Source organism: Schistocerca cancellata, chromosome 11 (genome assembly GCF_023864275.1).
Source record: "Schistocerca cancellata isolate TAMUIC-IGC-003103 chromosome 11, iqSchCanc2.1, whole genome shotgun sequence".
NCBI classification, from domain to species: Eukaryota; Metazoa; Arthropoda; class Insecta; order Orthoptera; family Acrididae; genus Schistocerca; species Schistocerca cancellata.
This window is the reverse complement of record NC_064636.1, coordinates 28,760,011-28,782,162: the sequence shown is the minus strand read 5'-3', so window position 1 is coordinate 28,782,162 and position 22,152 is coordinate 28,760,011. Positions and strand designations below refer to the sequence as shown.

Genomic DNA, 22,152 nt, shown 5'->3' with positions numbered 1-22,152 from the left:
AATATTTTAATATAAATATTCAGGGCAAATCTATTTTACAGTTATACTCAGGTCCCTTGTTATTTCGTATAATCTATCATTTGTACAATTTATAACAATAGTTAATGTAATCAGTAGTCCTGCTATTGACAGCATCTCTGTAGACAAATCGAGTAAACTGTGTAAATGCTTGCAGCTGAATTATGAGACTGATGAATAAAAAGGAACTAAGGACTAATTAAAATTACTTGACAAGTCATTCTTGGTGGCGTGTCCCCATTACAGGCGATATTGCATTCGATTGATTACTGCGACCTTTCGCCCATGTTTGCGCCCTTAACAAGTGGCGGAAAAACATTGCGACAGGTGGTTTGAACAGCATTATTTTCAAAGTAAATTTCAGTTTACGCAAGAAGAATTATTCTATGTGTGAGAATGTGCGACGAATTTCTTAAATCAAGGAGCGTTTGAGTCTCTTTCGAACCCTTTGAGGACCAGCCCCATAGAAAAATTTCGAACCCAGAAGACCAACCATGCATGTCATTATTAAAAATTTCATTGGTACATTTGTGTTTGATGTATATTATCTAAGAAAGATTGGTATTACATCTGAGAGCTTAGCTTTTCTTATAGCTATACTGTATGTATATTAATTCAAACCATCAACTTTTCCTATTCGTGTGTTTGCGCTACTTAACAGTGATATTGCAATTGGCTGACTACATCATGTGTTCCATGCTGTGAATATCTGCTGTTATTGGCAGGAGAGATCACGTGACATGAGCTGTAACAGGCTGACAGAAGCAGATCACAATCTCGATTTCAGTGCTTCGTAAGCTACCGTGCTGTATTTGGTAGAATTCGTATTTTTATACTAGACTTTCGTAACGCAAAAATGTGCACTGTACATATTGTTGGTGTATGAATCCTTCACCTTTCAAAGGTTGGATTAGTTTTAAAATGGCTTTAAGCACTATGGGACTTAACATCTGAGGTCATCACTCCCTTAGACTTAGAACTACTTAAACCTAAGGACATCACACAATCCATGTCCGAGGCAGGATTCAAACCTGCGACCATAGCAGCAGCGCTGTTCCAGACTGAAGCACCTAGAACCGCTCGGCCACAGTGGCCGGCTGTAGTTTTACAACTCTGGGGGAAAGTATATTGTCACTTATCACAGGAAAAATGTACTTTCCATTCAGGAAAAAGTGTATTTTGAACCGGAAATCCCGGGAATTTTTTTTCTTGGCCATGTATACACCATAGAATGGAATACAACTCGTTGAACATCACTACAATTTATTGTATGAGTGACCCACGGAACATTGGGCTATGTTTGGGTAGTTGGAGACAATCAGACACACAGATAATTTATGAAAATACTGCCAGATGATGTGTAACACAACAAGTAAAACAAAATCTGTAGTTTTCAACAAAAGTTGTTGAAATACTTACTTTGCGAAATTCGGCATTTTTTCACTTCTTGGTGAAAAATATAAATTTGATGGTAGTATTAGACGAATTGAGATTAATAACAGTAACCAAATGATGAAATTGCATTTTCCATCTAAGTTGATAAAAATAATTTTAAAGTGACCTCATATTTTTGCTTGAACGTAGATTCATACTAGATATTATCACTTAAATGCCCAGAGGGGTCAAAATGAACCTTTCCGGTTTTTAAGTGCTACCTATGTTTTGAAGAATGATTCAAGTGACATTTACTTTCGTGACATTTATTTATTTGGCATGTACTCTTTATTCTGCTATTTCGAATGGACCACTGGAGTGGTGGTTGATGTGCAGGCTAGATGGGCTGAGGGTTGAACTAAGGTCTCCCTGAGACATCGGGGACCACCAATGCTGCCCACTGCTCTCCAGCCGCTGTTCTGGGGTTTGACCCTGGGCAGCGTTGCTGACTACCACTGTGGTCCAATGTTGGCCAGCTCCACTCATAACTATGAGAACTGAGGCACTGCTGTCTGACAGAGCATTGAGAGACGGCTTGGAAAGTGATGCTAAGCAAGGCTATTGCAGAGCCACGTGAATGAGAAGGGGTGACATGAGTACATCTACACCATCCCATTCTGGCCTGAGATTCACTGCTCACTGTCTCATACTTGGCTCTCCTGTGGACATGCCTTTTCTGCACCCGTCTAACAAAGAAACTAACCAATAGTATCATATATCAGCTGCCTTTGTGTTCTCAACTAGTCTCTGCCCCCCCCCCCCCCCACAAGACAACCTCACATGCACATCCATCTACACTGTTAGACAAGGTCACTTAGCAGTAGTAGCATGTATGAGATGGTGCAAAATCACTCTTACACTTCCTGGATGGTTGACTTGCACGGGCTTTCCAATAATGAAGGTTTGCCTGTACTAATTGCAGTGTCTCACCAACTGATTCTTAAAACAAAGAGGTAGTTGTAAGATAACCACTGGACAAGGAGGTGCAGGATAGAGCTTAGGAACTGTCAGACCCTAAGTTAAGAAAATTCACACTGCACAAACACAGTCAACACTTGAAGCTCAGCGAAATTACTCAACAAGCACAGGTTGTGCATGCTTGTACACTTGCTGTGCCCCGTACTGTAAGTCCCGACTTTTAAGTTACACGTCTTGCTGCCAGCAGTGTGTCTTCCCGTGGGCTTGCACATTCAGTTGGAACCCAGGTTGAGCAGTGGCCTGAGAGATGCTGAACGTTCCATGTCGCACCCAGGCAGCAGCATGCAATCTGTCATTGGCACCAGCTGCATCTGTGATGCAGGCAGGAGGCATCCCCACCAACGCATTGGACATCCAGTCCCACCACACTCAGCAATCATATTTTAGACCTTGCCTAATTCTTCCAGTTCTCCTGGATTTACATCCCAGCCACTTGCACAACGCCATTACAACTTGCATCACACCATTACTACCAGTGGGAGAAGAGCTTGACCATCAAGTTGGTGTAGGCATGGGAACTGCAATCACTGATACTCTCAACATCCCAGCAGCAGCAGATTTACCAGTCACCAAATGAAGAAGTTGCCACAGGGATAGAAACGCGAGAATCTGAGTTGCCACTGGAGCTACTGGAAGGGCTATCATCACACACTTCCCTTGCCCAGGAGGGTGCTGGCAGAGGCCAAGCCAAGTAGATGCACCAGCAGTGGTAGCAGAGCAGCAGTTGTCTGCTAAACAGTAACTTAGTTTAGTTTTTTGTTTCACTGCTTCTGTAAAGGACTGAAATATACCTGTGTATTATACTGTGTAGACTAGTGGTTAGCAAATTACTGAAAGATTTTAGTTTTGCGTGAATCTTGGGGCATATCCTTGTTTAAGGCAGCTTCCTGGTGTAATTTTCCCAGTGTCAGACTGCCACATCATACCACTAAGTTTAAATCTCGTACTGATACACAGAATATAGTTTAGATCAGTGCATTTTAGTTTGCATACTTATCTCATGCAGCAGCTTTCAGTTAGCAGAGTTTCTAGTAACAGGAAACTGAATACATTTACTTAGTAGAGAAATTTACGAGGTGCATTCAAGTTCTAAGGCCTCAGATTTTTTTTCTAATTAACTACTCACCCGAAATCGATGAAACTGGCGTTACTTCTCGACGTAATCGCCCTGCAGACGTACACATTTTTCACAACGCTGACGCCATGATTCCATGGCAGCGGCGAAGGCTTCTTTAGGAGTCTGTTTTGACCACTGGAAAATCGCTGAGGCAACAGCAGCACAGCTGGTGAATGTGCGGCCACGGGGAGTGTCTTTCATTGTTGTAAAAAGTCACTAGGAGCCAGGTCAGGTGAGTAGAGAGCCTGAGGAATCACTTCAAAGTTGGTATCACGAAGAAACTGTTGCGTAACGTTAGCTCGATGTGCGGGTGCGTTGTCTCGGTGAAACAGCACACGCGCAGCCCTTCCCGCACGTTTTTGTTGCAGTGCAGGAAGGAATTTATTCTTCAAAACATTTTCGTAGGATGCACCTGTTACCGTAGTGCCCTTTGGAACGCAATGGGTAAGGATTACGCCCTCGCTGTCCCAGAACGTGGACACCATCATTTTTTCAGCACTGGCGGTTATCCGAAATTTTTTTGGTGGCGGTGAATCTGTGTGCTTCCATTGAGCTGACTGGCGCTTTGTTTCTGGATTGAAAAATGGCATCCACGTCTCATCCATTGTCACAACCGACGAAAAGAAAGTCCCATTCATGCTGTCGTTGCACGTCAACATTGCTTGGCAACATGCCACATGGGCAGCCATGTGGTCGTCCGTCAGCATTCGTGGCACCCACCTGGATGACACTTTTCGCATTTTCAGGTCGTCATGCAGGATTGTGTGCACAGAACCCACAGAAATGCCAACTCTGGAGGCGATCTGTTCAACATCATTCAGCGATCCCCCAAAACAATTCTCTCCACTTTCTCAATCATGTCATCAGACCAGCTTGTGCGAGCCCGAGGTTGTTTCGGTTTGTTGTCACACAATGTTCTGCCTTCATTAAACTGTCGCACCCACGAACGCACTTTCGACACATCCATAACTCCATCACCACATGTTTCCTTCAACTGTCGATGAATTTCAATTGGTTTCACACCACACAAATTTAGAAAACGAATGTTTGCATGCTGTTCAAGTAAGGAAAACGTCGCCATTTTAAGTATTTAAAACAGTTCTCATTCTCGCTGCTGGCGGTAAAATTCCATCTGCCGTACGGTGCTGCCATCTCTGGGACGTATTGACAATGGACGCGGCCTCATTTTAAAACATGCGCATGTTTCTATCTCTTTCCAGTCTGGAGAACTTGAATGCACCTCGTATTTCTGTTTAAGAGTTTTCCGTCTCATGGCATAACGAGAAATTTGCAGTGAACTTTTTAGTGTTTCTTTATGTACATTCCAAACTCAGTAGCGCTATTGGAGGTCTTATAACTATTTTTACACACTACGATATGGTCACGAAGTATGCTTTTAGTGAGCAGACACAAGGAGAATTGGCTGCTGTCTGTAGACAGCTGGAAGCAGCGTTGGCTTCCATCGACACGCTTCTGGCTAATGCTCAAAGTTGTGGCGACATGGGGGCACTGGGAACGTGATGTGGAAGAAGCCCTGCTGGTGGCTATTGAGCACAGTGGGTGCAAGCAGTGGCACGAATGACGCTTGCTGCTTGGGTTCTGAGGGCATCCTAGGCTCACATCAGTGGATGGCTGATTTAGTGAAGGCAACTAGCATCACAGGTGGGGCGTAGGCTAAGCTGCATATTTGTAGCATTGTACCCATGGCTGATCACGGTCTTCTGGTTTGGCGCAGAGTGGAAGGTCTAAACCAGAGTCTTAGACGACTCTGCAACAGTATCGGATGCGAATTTCTCGATCTCCACTATCAGGTACAGAATTGTAGGATTCCCCTTAATAGGTGAGGCGTGCACTACACGCACGATGTGGCTACTAGTGTAGTGGAGTATGTGTGACGTGCACATGGCGCTTTTTTAGGTTGGAGAAACTCTCCCTTCCGATCAAAGACGATTTGCCTAATAAATTAGTCACAGTGTCCTCAGAAAACGTTCGTCGTCGCAGATCAGAGACAGAAAAGGTTGTTATGATTTTATTGAACTGCAGGAGCATGAAAGGGAAGGTGCAAGAATTAGTATCGATTACTGAAGGTTATAATGCACAGATAGTATTAGGAACAGAAAGTTGGTTGAAACCAGACGTTAATGACAACGAAGTCCTGAGCTGCGCGTCTATTGCAGTAAATAATTCGACAAAATCTAGCGAGGTTATCACGGATTCCGATAATGAATTAATGTGGGTGAAGTTAAGTATCAAAGATAGCTCAAAAATGGTAGCTGGATGCTTTTATAGAGCGCATGGGTCAGGTGCCCTATTGGTAGAGCGCTTCAGACAGGACTTGCAGAATATTGTTAATAATTTTCCTGATCTTGCTGTTGCAATAGCGGGTGACTTGATCTTGCCAGATATGAATTGGGAGTGTCTTGCTCTCAAAACCAGTGCCAGAGAGAGGGATTTGTGTGCAATTGTTCTGGATGCCTTGTTCGAAAATTACTTTAAGCAGATAGTTAGAGAGCCAACGCATGAGGGTAATCTCTTAGACCTCCTGGCAAAATACAGACCTGTACTTATCGAATCAGTTAACGTAGAGGAACGTATTAGTGATCATAAGGCTGTGATAGTACCTATGACAGTAGGTATGACAACGAAGGTTAAGAAAGGTAGAAGATATTTTTGCTTAGCAAGAGTGACAAGATACAAATTTCAGAGTATCTGAGCAGTTAGCATCAAATATTCGATGATGAAGATGTTGAAAACAAATGGAAAAAATTCCAAGGAATTGTGCGATATGCCCTAGACAAGTATGTTCTGAGTAGTCTTAAGGGATGGGAAAGATCTACCATGGCTTAATAGCCATGTTAAAAAAATGCTGCGTAAACAAAGGGAATTCCATCTCAGATTCAAGAGAAGCAAAAACCTAGCTGACAAACAAGAGCTGAACGGAACGAAAATGAGCATAAGGAGAACAATGAGAGAAACAGTCAATAACTTTGAAAGTAAAACATTGTCAACCAATCTGAGTAAAAACCCTAAGAGATTTTGGTGACATGTAAAATCAATAAGTGGGTCAAAATCATCTATTCATTCAATCAGTGACCATACTGTCAGCGAAATAGAAGATAACAGAGAGATGGCTGAAATACTGGTTCAGTCTTCCAGAACTGGTTCACCATGGAAGATGGTAATACAATCCCTCTTTTCATTCGTCATACAAACATCGTAATGACAGACACAGACGTAGTCAATAGCAGAAGAGAAAAACAACTACAATCACTTAGTAATAGAAAGGTGTCAGGACCAGATGAGATTACTATAAGATTCTACGAAGATCATGCAAAAGAACTTGCTTCCCTTCTAGCAGTAATTTATCGTAGGTCGCGTGAGCAACAAGGGGCACCTAGCGATTGGAAGAAAGTGCAGGTCATTTTATCTCCCCTGTATTTTGCTCTCTAAAAGCATATGCTATCAGGTGGTCTGTTCCATGTATTTCCTGAATTAATATACTTGCTAAGTCATATTGCTCATATTGCTAGCATCAGAACCAGAGATCAGTAATTCACTTAACTGCCCAGAGGCTTCGTTACAGTCTTCAGTCCACTGAAATTTCACCTACTTCTTCAACATATGTGTAAGGGATCTTGTTACTTCTGTACTTCTGCTAATTTTGCCACAAATTTCCTATAATAATTAATCACACCTAGGAAGGACTGCGGCTGTTTCTCTGTACTAGGTGGCGGGAATTGTACACAGTATGGGTCAATTCAAACACTATCCTACCCAATAGTATGGCCCAAATAGCAAACTTCCTTTAATACAAAATCACACTTTTCGAAACTGTTAGTCGTTCAATTCATAAAAACCTCACACAAATGTACCACGTGTTCTTGGATAACCTTAGAAAAGACTGTAATGTCATTCAGGTTTATCATGTATTGTATTGGTTTCAATCCTTGTAGCAATGATAATGGCAGATGTGACCATAAATGTAATCTTGGATTGATCCTATGGTGATACCTCGAATTGATGGTACCCAATTCACAAATCCAGGGTTGTAATATAATAGCATTGCTGAAGGCTATCAACTATCTGTGTGATGTTAGCCATTGGGTACATGTTCATGGCTGTACATTCATTTAAATATCTATAACCTCAACAAAATTATCACTGTTGCTCCCAAATACTTATAGTCTCTTTTATGTTCCTGTCATTGAGCTGGTGTCTAATAAATTCCTCCATCACTGGTAGGGGACGATCTGGAATTTAGTACAATTTTCTATACACCAGTGGCTCATTCCCAGTGGGAATCCTATGTTACATTTGTGATACAGCTGGCAAGGGTTAAACAATTACACATATGCATCTAATAATCTTTCTATCTCCTCCCTATCAGATCCTTCCAAATGCTAACTTTGCCCTGCAGAGTGTCTAAATTGACAGACTGTCCCAGTTTAAAATATTCTTCCCCGAAATCCGTATGTAATTATCCTTCCTCTAATACTTCCATGTTCTGGTATCTGTGCACTTTGTAATACCTCCACTTCTTGCAAACTGAAATTGTCTCTTGCTTTTGAGCACTACCCATCTTTTGCAGGCCTCTCATACATAGGATAAATGGTAGCATATAGGACACTGTGCCTTATCCAGTTCTTCAGTTTCCATCAAACTTAGAGCCTTAACTGGCAGGTCTCCTCCTATGTCCACCCAGAGTTGTTTCCCAGTACCTTTCGGTATTAGATCTTGGCAGTTGAGTCTAACATAGCCTGAAAAAAATTTAGTTGACTTCCCCAATGTATGTGGTGTACTTTGCAACGGTTGAGTTTTTTCAATGGTAGAACCAAGATGAATCGATCTCCTATCCAGCTCCACTGTGCGCCATTACACTTAGACTTTGACATGATGTTTAATCAGGGAACCTATTCCAAGTATGATATTGTAGCTACTGCTCGCCTTAGGGAGTACTTCCATAGAAGTACTTCCCCAACTTGGGAACCCAATAGTGCTGACCTGAATGAATGAACATTACCCCCACCTATAACACTTAGCCTACAACATGGTGGATTAAAATTTTTTGTACCAAGTGTGCCCTGACTTGCTACAGCTACCTGCAATCCTGAATATAGTAAAAATTTTCAAAGCCTTCCTTCTACTGTATACAGCTGGTTATACAATAATCTTTCATAGATTCTGCACAGAGCTCTTTCATACGTACATTCACTGGGAACAGTGCGTAGTGACTGTATCGTTCCTTCTTCCATTTGATGTTGGGGTGTAAGCTCTACTCCCTACTCCAGCAAACTCCCTTGCATTTGTGCAAACCTGTGCAGGTATTCACAGCCAGACTGCCCATCTCGTCTCCGCTTCTTACACTTACGCTTCCTGCAGTTCTGTCGAATGTGTCCAGGCTGAGTACATCTATAATTTGAATATTAAGTACTACTTTCTTTACCCTAGACTTGGTTACTATGTCAATCCAGGTGCAAGTTGTTGCAGTTGCTATTGCTCTGTTTAAAGTTTTTGGGAACTCCATGTGCACATTGTGTGATGTCTCAATATGCAAACACAACAAAAATGCATGTAGTGTCCTCCACCCTGTCTTCTGAAAAATTTCCTTGCTGATACTGTCGTCATCTTTTAGTTCATACTATCCTCAAAACCTTCTGCAGATTCTCCCTGTCTTTGAGCAGTCCCAGTAACGTGTTCCTGATAATATCTAGATGTGTTCTTCTTTCTATAACGCTCCACCAAACCTTCCTCAAGTGCTGGAAAGATTGAGCATTTTTCAACTTTTCATGACATATCACTTATACCCTACCCTCTCCTGGTAACTTGATCTGGGCCATAGTTAACAAATGCTCGTCAGTCCAGTTTTGTAATTCCAATTACGCAATTTTGTAGCTCTATATAAGTCATAGAAAAAATAAAAAAGTTATTCTCTACAGACTTACCCAAAAGTGTAGTTACTAAGGAGACTGTGCTGGCATCTAGAATTGATATTGATGTATTAGGAACTGGCGGTTCTCTTCTTTCCATCCTTAGCCTTTAGAGTTCCATGTGTAATTCTACATTAACTTCTCATAATTTCTCTATTTGCTGTGCAACTCCATGTTATCTGATCGCATCAGAGCAATCTTATTAAGAATGTGGTGGCACACTTCTCGTAGTGATACCCCTGCACCTGATGACATTCTGATTACTGTCTCGTAGTTCCAGAAATGTACAATATACCTGAGAAAAGAAAAAAAGGAAAGACAAGAAACAATCACACCGGCCCATTGTTACTACTGCCCTTTGTCAGGCAGTCATCAGACATACAGCAGCTCCCCCACACACTTATAACAGGATATATCAGTGTAGGTGTGGTGCTCTGTGGTGGAGTTGTAGAAGAGGTGCAGAAGATAAATGCAGCCAATGGTTGATATAATTTATGGGCTTCCTTGTCAGACAGGCATTGAAAATGCATGCCCACAGGAGACAGGGCTCAGGGAGTGAGTGATGAATGTCAGGCTTGGGCAGGCGTAGGGAGTGAGTGATGAATTTCAGGCTTGGGCAGGCAGGCATGGATGTGATGGTGTCAGCGCCTCTTGTCTGTTTGGCTCTGCAGCGACCTTGCATAGCAGCCCATTCCAAGCTGCCTCAATATGCTTTTTCAGATGTTGTGTGCTAACTCTCATAACTGTGAGCGGAGTTGGACAACATTAAGCCTGAGTTGTACGTAGTGATGAATCCAAGGGTCAGTCCCTCGACGAGTCACTGGAGAGCAATGGATGGTGTTAGATGTTTCCAATGACTAGGGAATGGGAGGACCTTAGTTTGACTCACAGCCCATCTAGACTGTGAGTGGTCCATGGGGCTGGTGGTTTCAGTGGCGAAAAACATTAGCAGCTCCCAGCTGAAGCTGACAGAAGAAAAGTAATTGACTGGATGTTCCACCGATTTCCAATGAGCTGTGTCGCCAGATGGGATGTATTTATACTTACTGATTGTGTTAGAGCCAGTGTAGCAACTGTATTTAGGTGGCAGTGAGCTGGTATAAGACAGAGCCTGTGGATTAAGCTAAGCAAGTAGCTTGCTTATGGCACCAAACCCATCTAATTAGACCTATACCGCTTCACTTGTAATATGGTATAAATCTACAATGGTAGTCTTTCCTCTCCTCTGTGATATCATCAAAACCAGCGAATGGTGGGGAGAAGCAACGGCCACTTTGCAGGTGATCGTCTTACAGTTGCATGGTTCAAAATGGTTCAAATAGCTCTGAGCACTATGCGACTTAACTTCTGAGGTCATGACTTTCCTAGAACTTAGAACTAATTAAACATAAATAACCTAAGGACATCACACACATCCATGCCCGAGGCAGGATTCGAACCTGCGACCGTAGACAGTTGCATGCTCGCATTTCAAATCAGCTCTGCATTCTTCTTCAGCAGCTCATGCATCTGCTTTTGCTGTAATAGGTGTTGCAGCCACTTCTCTTCCTGCTACTCCTGTTGGTCAGTTGCATGTGTTTTACAGGTGTTCATGTAGAATTGTTAGACACTGCCAAAGGTCCAGAAACTTCTGTGATATGGGTATGTGCTTATTCAGACGTGAGATACAGCCTTGTTGTCACTTTACAAATGCGCTAATCACAGGAGTGCGACGAGCTGATTTCTGAGAAATAGTGAGTTGCAGAAAAGATGAAGTGATCAACAGCAAAATCGACGTACAAATCCTAAAAGACAAACCAAGATAAATTCAAAACGTAGAAGCTACTAATCTTTAACAGTGTATAACCAAAATCGCTATAGGGAAACGACAGAAAAACCAAGTGCAAATGGTTAATCACATGCAGAAGTAATGTAGGTAATTCGAAGGCTTCAGAAACATCAACACATGTACACGAAGAACGTGCATGCTCTTTCCTCCTCCCTTACACCATCGAGCTCTTACCAACTGATTTGGAGTCCATGCTGCTCACAGTATGGACGCTAAGCCATACAACTCTGTATGCCCAATGCTGGTGCGTCCATTTTGATCTTGATGTCTGACTCTGATGAGGATACTGAAACAGTTGCCTCCAGTACCATATAAGATATTCATTGGTCTCCTAATACTTGTCCTACCATACTGTACTCTCTTCTTTTGTTTTCCACATATTTCTTTCCTAGAACCTCCTCACTTCTTATATTACCAGTCCATATAATTTTCAATATCTTTCTATACCACCACATCTCAAATAATTCAATTCTGTTCATAACTGATTTCCCTACTGTCCATGATCACTTGCATACACCAAAGGAACAGTCTCAAAATATCTTTCCTCTAATTGAGGCCTGTTTACTAGTAACAATTCACATCCTGTTTTCCTGTGCTACTCTGCTGCTTATATCGTTCTTGCTTCGCCCATCATCTGTTATTTTGCTTCAAAGGTATCAGAATTCCTTACTTTGTGATCCCCAATTTTAATATTAGGTATGTCGCTAATGTCATTTCTGCTACCGCACATTACATTTGTCGTCTTTGATTTACTCTGAATCCATATATTGTGCTCATTGCAGTAATATTTGTAAATTTCATTCACATCCACTGAAACCAGCAAACAGTAAAACACAGGCTGATCTGCAATAATGTTTTTCACAGCACAGTTTTTTTTAACAGTCACCAATTTCAGTCAGTCTCAGGGAAATGCATCACTGATGGTAGTGTGACCCTGACAATATTCTGAAAACTAATTGTAAAAAGTCTTTTTGGAACATTCGTGAATACCAAAAGTGGAACAAATTGATTTGAAGAACAGTTGACTTATGCCTTTATGAATTTGTAAAAATGTTATCCAGCAGAAAACTTCATGTGAACTTCTCACTTCTTTCAGAACATTGTTAGTTTAAATACTCACTGTAAACAAATTACTCCATTAGTTTCCGAGTAACCATTGTTTTGATAACATAAATGATTAATTTTAAAACCATAGTGTGATGTCAAATCTTGATAGCGCCATCTAGTTACCGTTTTTGAAAAATAACAAGGGAACCCATTTATTTGGCTGTCACACTGCACACAGGGCATTGTACTGTTCTACTGTCAGTCTTCTACTGTCTGTCTCCCACTGTCACTCTCCTACTGTCTGTCTTCTACTGTCTGTCTCCCACTGTCACTCTCCTACTGTCACTCTCCTACTGTCAGTCTCATACTGTCTGTCTACTACTGCCAGTCTCCTACTGTCAGTCTTTCACTGTCTGGCTGAGGCTTGCAGGAGCTGCACTTTGGCTAGAGGCTGCCCTGTCATTGTGTGGTCCTAGTCAGCAAACTATTGGCTGACGTTGTCTCACAGTCTTCTCTGCTCTTGCATTGTTCATCTCCGTGCCAACGCTTGTTGTTACGCTGGAACACAGTCAATCATCCAGACTGTTTAGTGTAATTTAGTTATGTCATGTTCCGTAGATAATTTTTACGATCATTTTATCGATATGATGTGGAACAAGTCAGATTACAAGATATATATACACAAATGAATAGTGCTAATATTAACATTACTGAAATTTTTAGTTCTACATATGCAAATACATTTAGAGGTACAATTTTTTTTTTTACCAGTTCTGCAACTACTGAAAAGACGTGCTGTTCCTCTTCAGGAACCACACATTTGTCTCCCCTCTTAACAGATACTTCTCCATTGTGGTTGCACGTATGGTGCAGCTGTCTATATGCACTTGCGTCTTAATGCACATATTTCTCATGTATAGTAAGAGCAAGTTGTCTGCATGGACACTAAGACGTTACTATTTCAACAATGTTGTTTTTTCTGTTTATCTGTAATGTAAATTTTAAATATGTTCTGTCAGTTACAGACACTTCAGTAGAGATTGTGTTACTTTTGTGTGTTTCACCAACATAAAATACTCCAGAATTATTAAGTGTCTCAGAATAGAGGTAGAATGTTGTACATATTTCTTATTTGTCAGTTTATATTTTTGAATTCATTGCATGATAATATTGTGAAATATTTCAGGAGGGGGCCGCAAAAAGACGTGCAGCAGAGAGTATATGGTAAGCTTTTCAATATTCACTTTATGATTATTTGTGAGAAGTACTCATTTTTCATATCTCATAGGAAAGTGCATGCACCATCCTGAAGATTTAAGCTCCTGTTTATTCATAAAAGAAAATCATGTTACATATCCATATGATCCATAATACATTTTTGTGTATATATTTGATCCTTCATATGCATCATATGAGGTTGTCATACATTCATATTATTTACGTTTTCTTCTATTCAGCAGAAAAATAAAATTGATGAAGCAGCATTATGTGAAGTGTGCAGCAATAGAGGTTTTTAAAGTATGGAATACTGATAGTCATAAATGTGAAGTTTTCATTGCTGTAATTTTTGTTCCTTTCAAGTACTGGGAGTATTTTTGTAGAATGCAATAACCAGAATTTTTAATGTAACTGTTTTGCTAAATCTTCAATTAACAGATAAATGCAGAATGCAATTTTTTTTCCTGTAGCTGCCTGTCTTTTAATACTAAATTCTCTGTCAACAATTCTGTAAAAAGACCTCCACATCCTTCATATATAGCATATTAAAAACTTAATTATTTTTATTTCATGATGTATATGTATAGAAAATTAAGATTTGCCATGCTATACATACACACTCATGTTCAGAAAAAAAACAGTACACTTTGAATGATTAGAGACAGTACCTTCATATTCACAGGACATGCACATTAGTTCCATTTGAACAATGTCGACATGGGCATTCAAGGTCAACATCGACATTGTTGTGTGACACTACCTACCGGTAAAATGTTCCTGCGGCTCTCTACATTGTTGTGTGACACTACCTACCGGTAAAATGTGCCTGCGGCTCTCGTTCTCACTATAAACCGAATATAAGGGATTAGTGTGATTTGAGCGGACATGCAGGATGCTTCGCAGATATATGCATGGACCATACTGTCAAAGCAGTGAGTTTGAAAGAGGACACAACATTGGCATGAGCGAATGTGGTGCATCCATTGGGAAAATTGCAGTTCAGGTGAGATGAAGTTTTTTGAAACAGGTGTGTGCAGAATGGTTCATGGAAGGCCGTAGAAGGTGATGAGATGGATCAGGTCACGCCACCCAGTCCACCCCACTGGGAAGATAGAAACCTCATCCGAATGGCATAGCAGGACAAATCTGCGCCATCCTCGGCTGTGGCACAACAATGTAACACATCATACACTATCAGGGGTGACAGTCCATCGCCATTTATTACAGCATGGGTTATGTGCACGTCGTCCACTTCTCCATCTACTTTTGACAGATGTGCAGAAATATTGTAGGTAGCAATAGTGTATGGAACGACGTCACTGGGGATAGAAATTGCATCAGATACTGTTTTCAGACGAATCCAGGTTCTGTTTATTTATAAATGATACGCGATGTTTTGGTTCGCCGCAGACAGGGTGAGTGGCATCACAATGACTGCATTCGCATAAGACATACAGCACCTATTCGAGGCCATGTGGTGTGGGATGCTATTGGGTAAAACCGCAAGTCACAATTGGTGTGTGTCCACTGCACTGTGACAAGTCTGACCTATGTGAATGACATCCTGCGACCTGTAGCCATCCTTCTTGCACAAGACCCCAGAAGCCATTTGTCAGCAAGACAATGCACGACCACATGGTGCTTCTCAAATGTGTGCCTTCTTTGTGTCCCAGGATAACAGCCTTATGCCTTGACCTGCCAGAGCACCAGACTTGGTGCAGTTGAAAATGTGTGGGATAAGGTGAAACGATGGGTGCAGCACTGTGACACAAGAACAACCACACAGATGAAATTTAGAACCAGATAAATGCAACATGGATGGCTATATTACAGGACACCATTCGCACCTTCATGCATTGATGTCGTCATGCATGGAACAAGTTATCAGTGCCCATGGCGGACCCTGTGCCTCCTAGCCAACAAAACACATGCTAAATCGAGGTGACTGAAATGCTAATCTTTCCTGCTGAACATACTAATGTATGTGTCCTGTGAAATGTACTTTGCATGACACATACAGTGCCAACTTGAGGCCTTATGGTGTGGGGTGCTATTGGGTACAACCACAAATCACAATTAGTTCAAGATGTTCTGTTTTTGTTCTGAATATAAGAGTATTTTTGCATATCGTCTGTATTGTGTATTTTCGTTCAAGGTCCCTTAGAATAGAGGGAAAAGATTATTCTTTCCATCTATGATATTACAAAAGTAAAGCAGACTGCATTTAGGATAAAAGAATAGTTTCAAGGAATTGTAAATTATGTGCGAGCAGGAACAGAGAAAACAAGATGGCTAACACAATTGGTCTGAAAGAAGAATGTGCACTGTGTCCGTTATCTTTCATAGTGGTGATGGGCAGTACAATGACAAAAGCGGCAGGAGATGTAGGAGACAGACTGGCAGCAATATTGTCTGCTGATCATTTGAAGCAGTAACATATTTGGAAAGAAGTTATGAAAATGTGTGGTCTAAAATTTAATACAAAGCTGGTGATCACAACAAGGAAAATGGATAGATCTATAGCAAATATGATTGTTTCCTGCCTACAGGAAAATTAAAAAGACCTTTGGAGAAAAGAGAACCACTTGTATGAATATCAAGAGCTCAGATGGAAACCCAGTTCTAAGCAAAGAAGGGAAAGCAGAAAGGTGGAAGGAGTATATAGAGTGTCAATACAAGGGAGATGTACTCGAGGACAATATTATGGAAATGGAAGAGGATGTAGATGAAGATGAAAAGGCAGATACGATACTGCGTGAAGAGTTTGACAGAGCACTGAAAGACCTGAGTCGAAACAAGGCCCTGGGAGTAGACAACATTCCATTAGAACTACTGACGTCCTTGGGAGAGCCAGTCCTGACAAAACTCTGCCATCTGGTGAGCAAGATGTATGAGACAGGCGAAATACCCTCAGACTTCAAGAAGAATATAATAATTCCAATCCCAAAGAAAGCAGGTGTTGACAGATGTGAAAATTACCGAACTATCAGTTTAATAAGTCACAGCTGCAAAATACTAACGCAGATTCTTTACAGACAAATGGAAAAACTAGTAGAAGCCGACCTCGGGGAAGATCAGTTTGGATTCCGTAGAAATGTTGGAACACGTGAGGCAATACTGCCCTTATGACTTATCTTAGAAAAAAGATTAAGGAAAGGCAAACCTACGTTTCTAGCATTTGTAGACTTAGAGAAAGCTTTTGACAATGTTGACTGGAATACTCTCTTTCAAATTATGAAGGTGGCAGGGGTAAAATACAGGGAGCGAAAGGCTATTTACAATTTGTACAGAAACCAGATGGCAGTTATAAGAGTCGAGGGGCATGAAAGGGAAGCAGTGGTTGGGAAAGGAGTGAGACAGGGTTGTAGCCTCTCCCCGATGTTAGTAAATCTGTATATTGAGCCAGCAGTGAAGGAAACAAAAGAAAAATTCGGAGTAGGTATTAAAAACCATGGAGAAGAAATAAAAACTTTGAGGTTCGCCAATGACATTGTAATTCTATCAGAGACAGCAAAGGACTTGGAAGAGCAGTTGAATGGAATGGATGGTGTCTTGAAAGGAGGATATAAGATGAACATCAACAAAAGCAAAACGAGGATAATGGAATGTAGTCGAATTAAGTCGGGTGATGTTGAGGGTATTAGATTAGGAAATTAGACACCTAAAGTAGTAAAGGAGTTTTGCTATTTGGGGAACAGAATAAATGATTATGGTCGAAATAGAGAGGACATAAAATGTAGACTGGGAATGGCAAGGAAAGCGTTTCTGAACAAGAGAAATTTGTTAACATCGAGTATAGATTTAAGTGTCAGTAAGTCGTTTCTGAAAGTATTTGTATCGAGTGTAGCCATGTATGGAAGTGAAACTTGGACGAGAAGAGAATAAAAGCTTTCGAAATGTGGTGCTACAGAAGAATGCTGAGGATAAGGTGGGTAGATCACATAACTAATGAGAAGGTATTGAATAGAATTGGGGAGATGAGGAGTTTGTGGCACAACTTGACAAGAAGAATGGACCAGTTGGTAGGACATGTCCTGAGGCATCAAGGGATCACCAATTTAGTACTGGAGGGCAGCGTGGAGGGTAAAAATCATAGAGGGAGACCAAGAGATGAATACACTAAGCAGACTCAGAAGGATGTTGGTTGCAGTAAGTACTGGGAGATGAAGACGCTTGCATAGGATAGAGTAGCATGGAGAGCTGCATCAAACCAGTCTCAGGACTGAAGACCACAACAACAACAACAAGTGAACTTGCATGGCAAGGTGATAGCTTTACGAAAAGTGCAAGAGGAATGATACAGAATGAAAACATATCGTGGAGATAGTACATAAGGAACCCCTACATGATAAGACTGGGGAGAAAAAGGTTAAAATTGTATAAGCATGTGAAGAGATTGTATGAAGTGCAGATGCTTGGGAAAATTCATGAAATGAAGATAAATGCAACAGACCAAGGGGAAGACCAAGGGACAAGTGCATAAAAAGGCTGGATAATACAATTCAGAACAGAGAAGACTAGAAGAGCAACAATGGTGCGAGGAAAATGAGAAGTTGAAGAAATTTGTGTTCCAAGTAGACCACAACAGTCTGTGAAAACAGCCCAAGAGTGACAACACTGACAACGACAATGATGATCATTATTATTATTATTATTATTATTATTATTATTATTATTATTATTATTATTATTATTATTATAAAACTTCCTCCAGGCTGAAGCTCCACTCTCTAAACTCTTTCACATTTAGTTTCCAAGGCGATATACCTGCAGAAAACTAGTACTTCATATGAAAATTTTTAGTCCTTTTATCATGTTCAGATTCTGTATCTTCACTGCTTTGATCATAATAGCTTCCACTTCATCATGTTTTACTGCATATTTAAACCCCACTTGCTGCATACTAACAACTCTGCACGAAAATTTTCTGTCTAGTTGTGAAATCAAAATGTGGAGTCTAAAATTTTTATGAACTGTTACCATGCTCTGTTCATTGTGTAATTATTTGCTCCTTTGCTATCATTCTGGGAAGCTGTTGCTCATGAAACAAATCGAAGATCCATTTGATACACCACTATTAGTATTACAAATGCAGTGTATGAATCATGATCCAGTACATCCATTTAACCTCGTTCCTATTCTATAATATGTTTGGCATACTTTTCACTGCTATTCAAATCACAACTCAGGCACACTTTAGCTTATGTGCCCTGGTGTGATGTGGGATGTACGTTCTTAATCCCACTATTGAGTTTCTGGATTGCTGTACAGGCCCTGTCTGTCATATTTGTGGGTATGTTGAAATTTGATTGTTGATGGAAGAGAATGATACATGGCCATTGCCATATGGATTAGTTATGGCATCTTTTGTTGAAAGATGTGATTGTGTGCTCTTCCAGTCTCTTTTAGTGATCTATTTAAGGGATATGTTATAAATTATGATAAAGAATAGGCTAATCCACTTGCAAAAATCTGTGTAGTCTTGGGTCACACTGCAACAGGATAAGAAGCCCTGTTTCAACAATTTTGTCGTTTCAACACCAGTAGTACTTATCCACATACCACAGACGAGTATTGTAAAAAAGGGGTGACAGTATTCTTCAGTTTATCATCAGAAAGGCATTTGCAGATACAATTTCACTTTCACATTACTGTTAACTATGTAATGCCCTCCGTGTATTTATATATTGAACAGAAATTGATTTATCTCGACCTTTGTGATCAGGTGGTTACAGACAGACATTGTTCTCAGATGTAAATCATGCGTCACACGTATTTCGTCCAAGGGGATCCCTGATAGTGAAATGTGGTCCCCTTGAATTAATATTCCTACTGCCTCAATATTAATGGAAGTTACTGAAGGCATGCCTGAAATGACACACTGTGTAAAATAGCAGTTGGTTAGTCCACAAAAATCCAGCAGTTTTCACACATGTGTCAATATTGATTTGAAGCCAGATACCTGTTCAATTTGATTTGTATCATAAAACAATAACAGCTTCAAGAAATTGTAGTAAACCATTGCACTAATATTACATAAGTTAGTTTTTTTCATCTTTCTTTATATTGCCCTACAGGGGGTATATTTAACAACTTTTGATGCCAACACTAATGGCTGCTTTCTTACCCCTCTAGTAGTCAGTCATGCTTCTGGGCATACAAGAAACTAAACCAATGCTGTTTTTACCATTCATGTATTGTGCTGACAATGCTGGGCAATGATGAAGAAGCACACAATTTGATGATAACTGTGAGTGATTAATATTAGTACCCTTATAACTGTTTAACTGGCTGTCTGGTTACATGTCAGTACATTAGTTTTTTTGGCTTTAACCTTATTAACGTGTAACTTCCATTTCCTACAATCTTGAGTATGGTCCTGTGATATGATTTTTCTTTAACTTGTTGAAGTTTTGATTCATTTTTGTATCTGGAAGACACACATTTTTATTAACAATTAATTACATCCAGATAATCCCACAATTACAGACTGCAATGTTTTGAATTGGAAGAAACATTTATTTCCAAAAATTTATACATCATTTCAAACTGTGAACTTTCATCTGTTTTCTAGATAATTGTCATACTAGGTAACTCATTTTTGTTGGGGCCCACATTGTACCATCTCATCATTGAGACATTAGTATGAGTATGTCGACTGCCATGCAGAGTTATGCGGAAAATCCTGTCAGACAATGTGCACTGCTTAGAGGTGTGTTGCTATAGCAATGCCAACTACATATCTAGGATCAATAACTTTTTAATGCAGATGTGTAAAGATTTTAGGGCCAATGTTTCTTGTAGTAGAAAATAATTACATTTAGAACAAAATATTTAAGGACATTCATTCAACATGTTAAACATCAAATCGGTCTGAAAACTACGTGGGATATTATTGTCATTGGCTTGCAATTGTGGATTTGATTAGGTTATGAATAAGCAATAAAAGGTTTGTAGATGTGTTTGATCCTTATATTCGTTCAGTTCTGTGCACTTCTTGATTCAGTGCAGATAAGTGTCTGCCTTTTGCCCTAAACGTGGAAAAGTCAGTTGAAGTGTGTGAAAGCAATAAAAGTAACATTATTTGTGCTAGAAACGCTATAAAGTGGTTGCCAATTTATCACCAGAGGAAGAATGGGAGAAGATTGCAGAATGACATGATATGAGAGGTGATCAAAGAAGGCTAACACTTTTTACCTGTTCGTCTGGGTTTTGAGTTGAAAACTTGAATATAAGATCAGCTGTAGCAGTTGAAACCTGCTGTGACCTATTTATCATGGATAAATTGTTCAAAGTATAGTGTCTCCTGGTATAGGGTGTGTTGGCTATGATCCATGATGATGCAAGATGCTGGTGGAGGCAAGGTGTGGGTCCAGGTGGTTCCAGAGAAAGTTGGCTGCAAAGGTAACAAGGTGTTTTATTCGTGCAGGAGCTTTCAAGTGCTCAACATTTTGGTTATCGGTATTTATTGATGCATCTGCACTGCTTGATACACTGGGTCAAGGGCTGGCTGGCTTCCAAATTCTGCTGGACTGGCTGCTTGCAAACCCTATGTTGCTGAGTTAGTATTACAGTGCACCGGCAGTCTCATGACATAAGCCAGGTGCATGGACCTTGTGTCGGTGGTGGGCAAACTAGACACTGCTGTAACCACTACAGCCCTTGGTGCCATCTAGTGGTTTTAGAGTGGCAGTGAATTGCAGCTGGTGTGCATAGAAGTGACTCATTGCCCCCGGGCAGGAACCAACTGTGCTGCTGGAGGTCACCTGGACTGGCACTAAGTCTGTGGAGAACCATCATGCACAGAGCTGTTGCCCTAACATGACCTTGAACCAGTGACCTGTGTCAGCACAATCTTCTCACCCCAGTTGGACTGCGAGACTCAGAATAATTTTATTATAAAAATGACCAGTACTTATATTTGGCAACAGTAGACTTGTTTTGCTTTTGTGACACTACCAGTCAAATATCTTAATACACTACTGCCATTGTCAGTATGGAAATCTGCCCAGTCTTGTGTTGCACTAGTCGGTGCAGTACCACTGAGTTCACTGTTTCAGAAAGCTAACCTGCCTCACAACAATGCACTAGGATTGTTGAATTATTACAGTGACAACATCCCACACTTGACTGTTGTCAGCACAGCTGCAGTACACTGGTGAGGCTTACACTAATATGTCCATATATGGCCATTACATTAAATTACCCCACTACATGAACAAGGTGTTGTGCTGTGGGTCAAGCTTAAGACCAGTTTCATACCATAGTACATGGTTTTACACAGTACTGAGTAATTTTATAACTATACAATTTTGACTTGCGAATGTGTGTTATATAGGGCATCCAGTTTTACTTATTAAGCTGTTTATAGCTATTTTAAATGTAAGTCTATTTCTTTTTTCATTTTTTTTTGCACTTAAACTATTTGTGTCTTCCTGTTACCAGGAGTCGAATTAGAATTTATAATCATGCTCAGTCAGTTTTCGCTTCTACTTATCCTCTGTGGTAGTGGAGGGGCAGGTTTTGTCTGCTTGGTTCCATAATTAGGCTTGTCTTAAAATGGTAGCCTGCTCCATGTGCTATGT

The 22,152-nt window shown here is 40.5% G+C and overlaps 1 protein-coding gene across 1 annotated transcript in view; it reads left to right on the top strand.

Moving 5' to 3' along the window:
• LOC126108142 (zinc finger protein 665-like) overlaps nucleotides 1-22,152 on the top strand; it is a 138,857-nt gene that overhangs the window by 79,272 nt on the left and 37,433 nt on the right. The window contains exon 3 of the mRNA XM_049913387.1: nucleotides 13,536-13,573. Coding sequence (XP_049769344.1) covers nucleotides 13,536-13,573 — 38 coding nt within the window. The remainder of the gene's footprint in view (nucleotides 1-13,535; nucleotides 13,574-22,152) is intronic.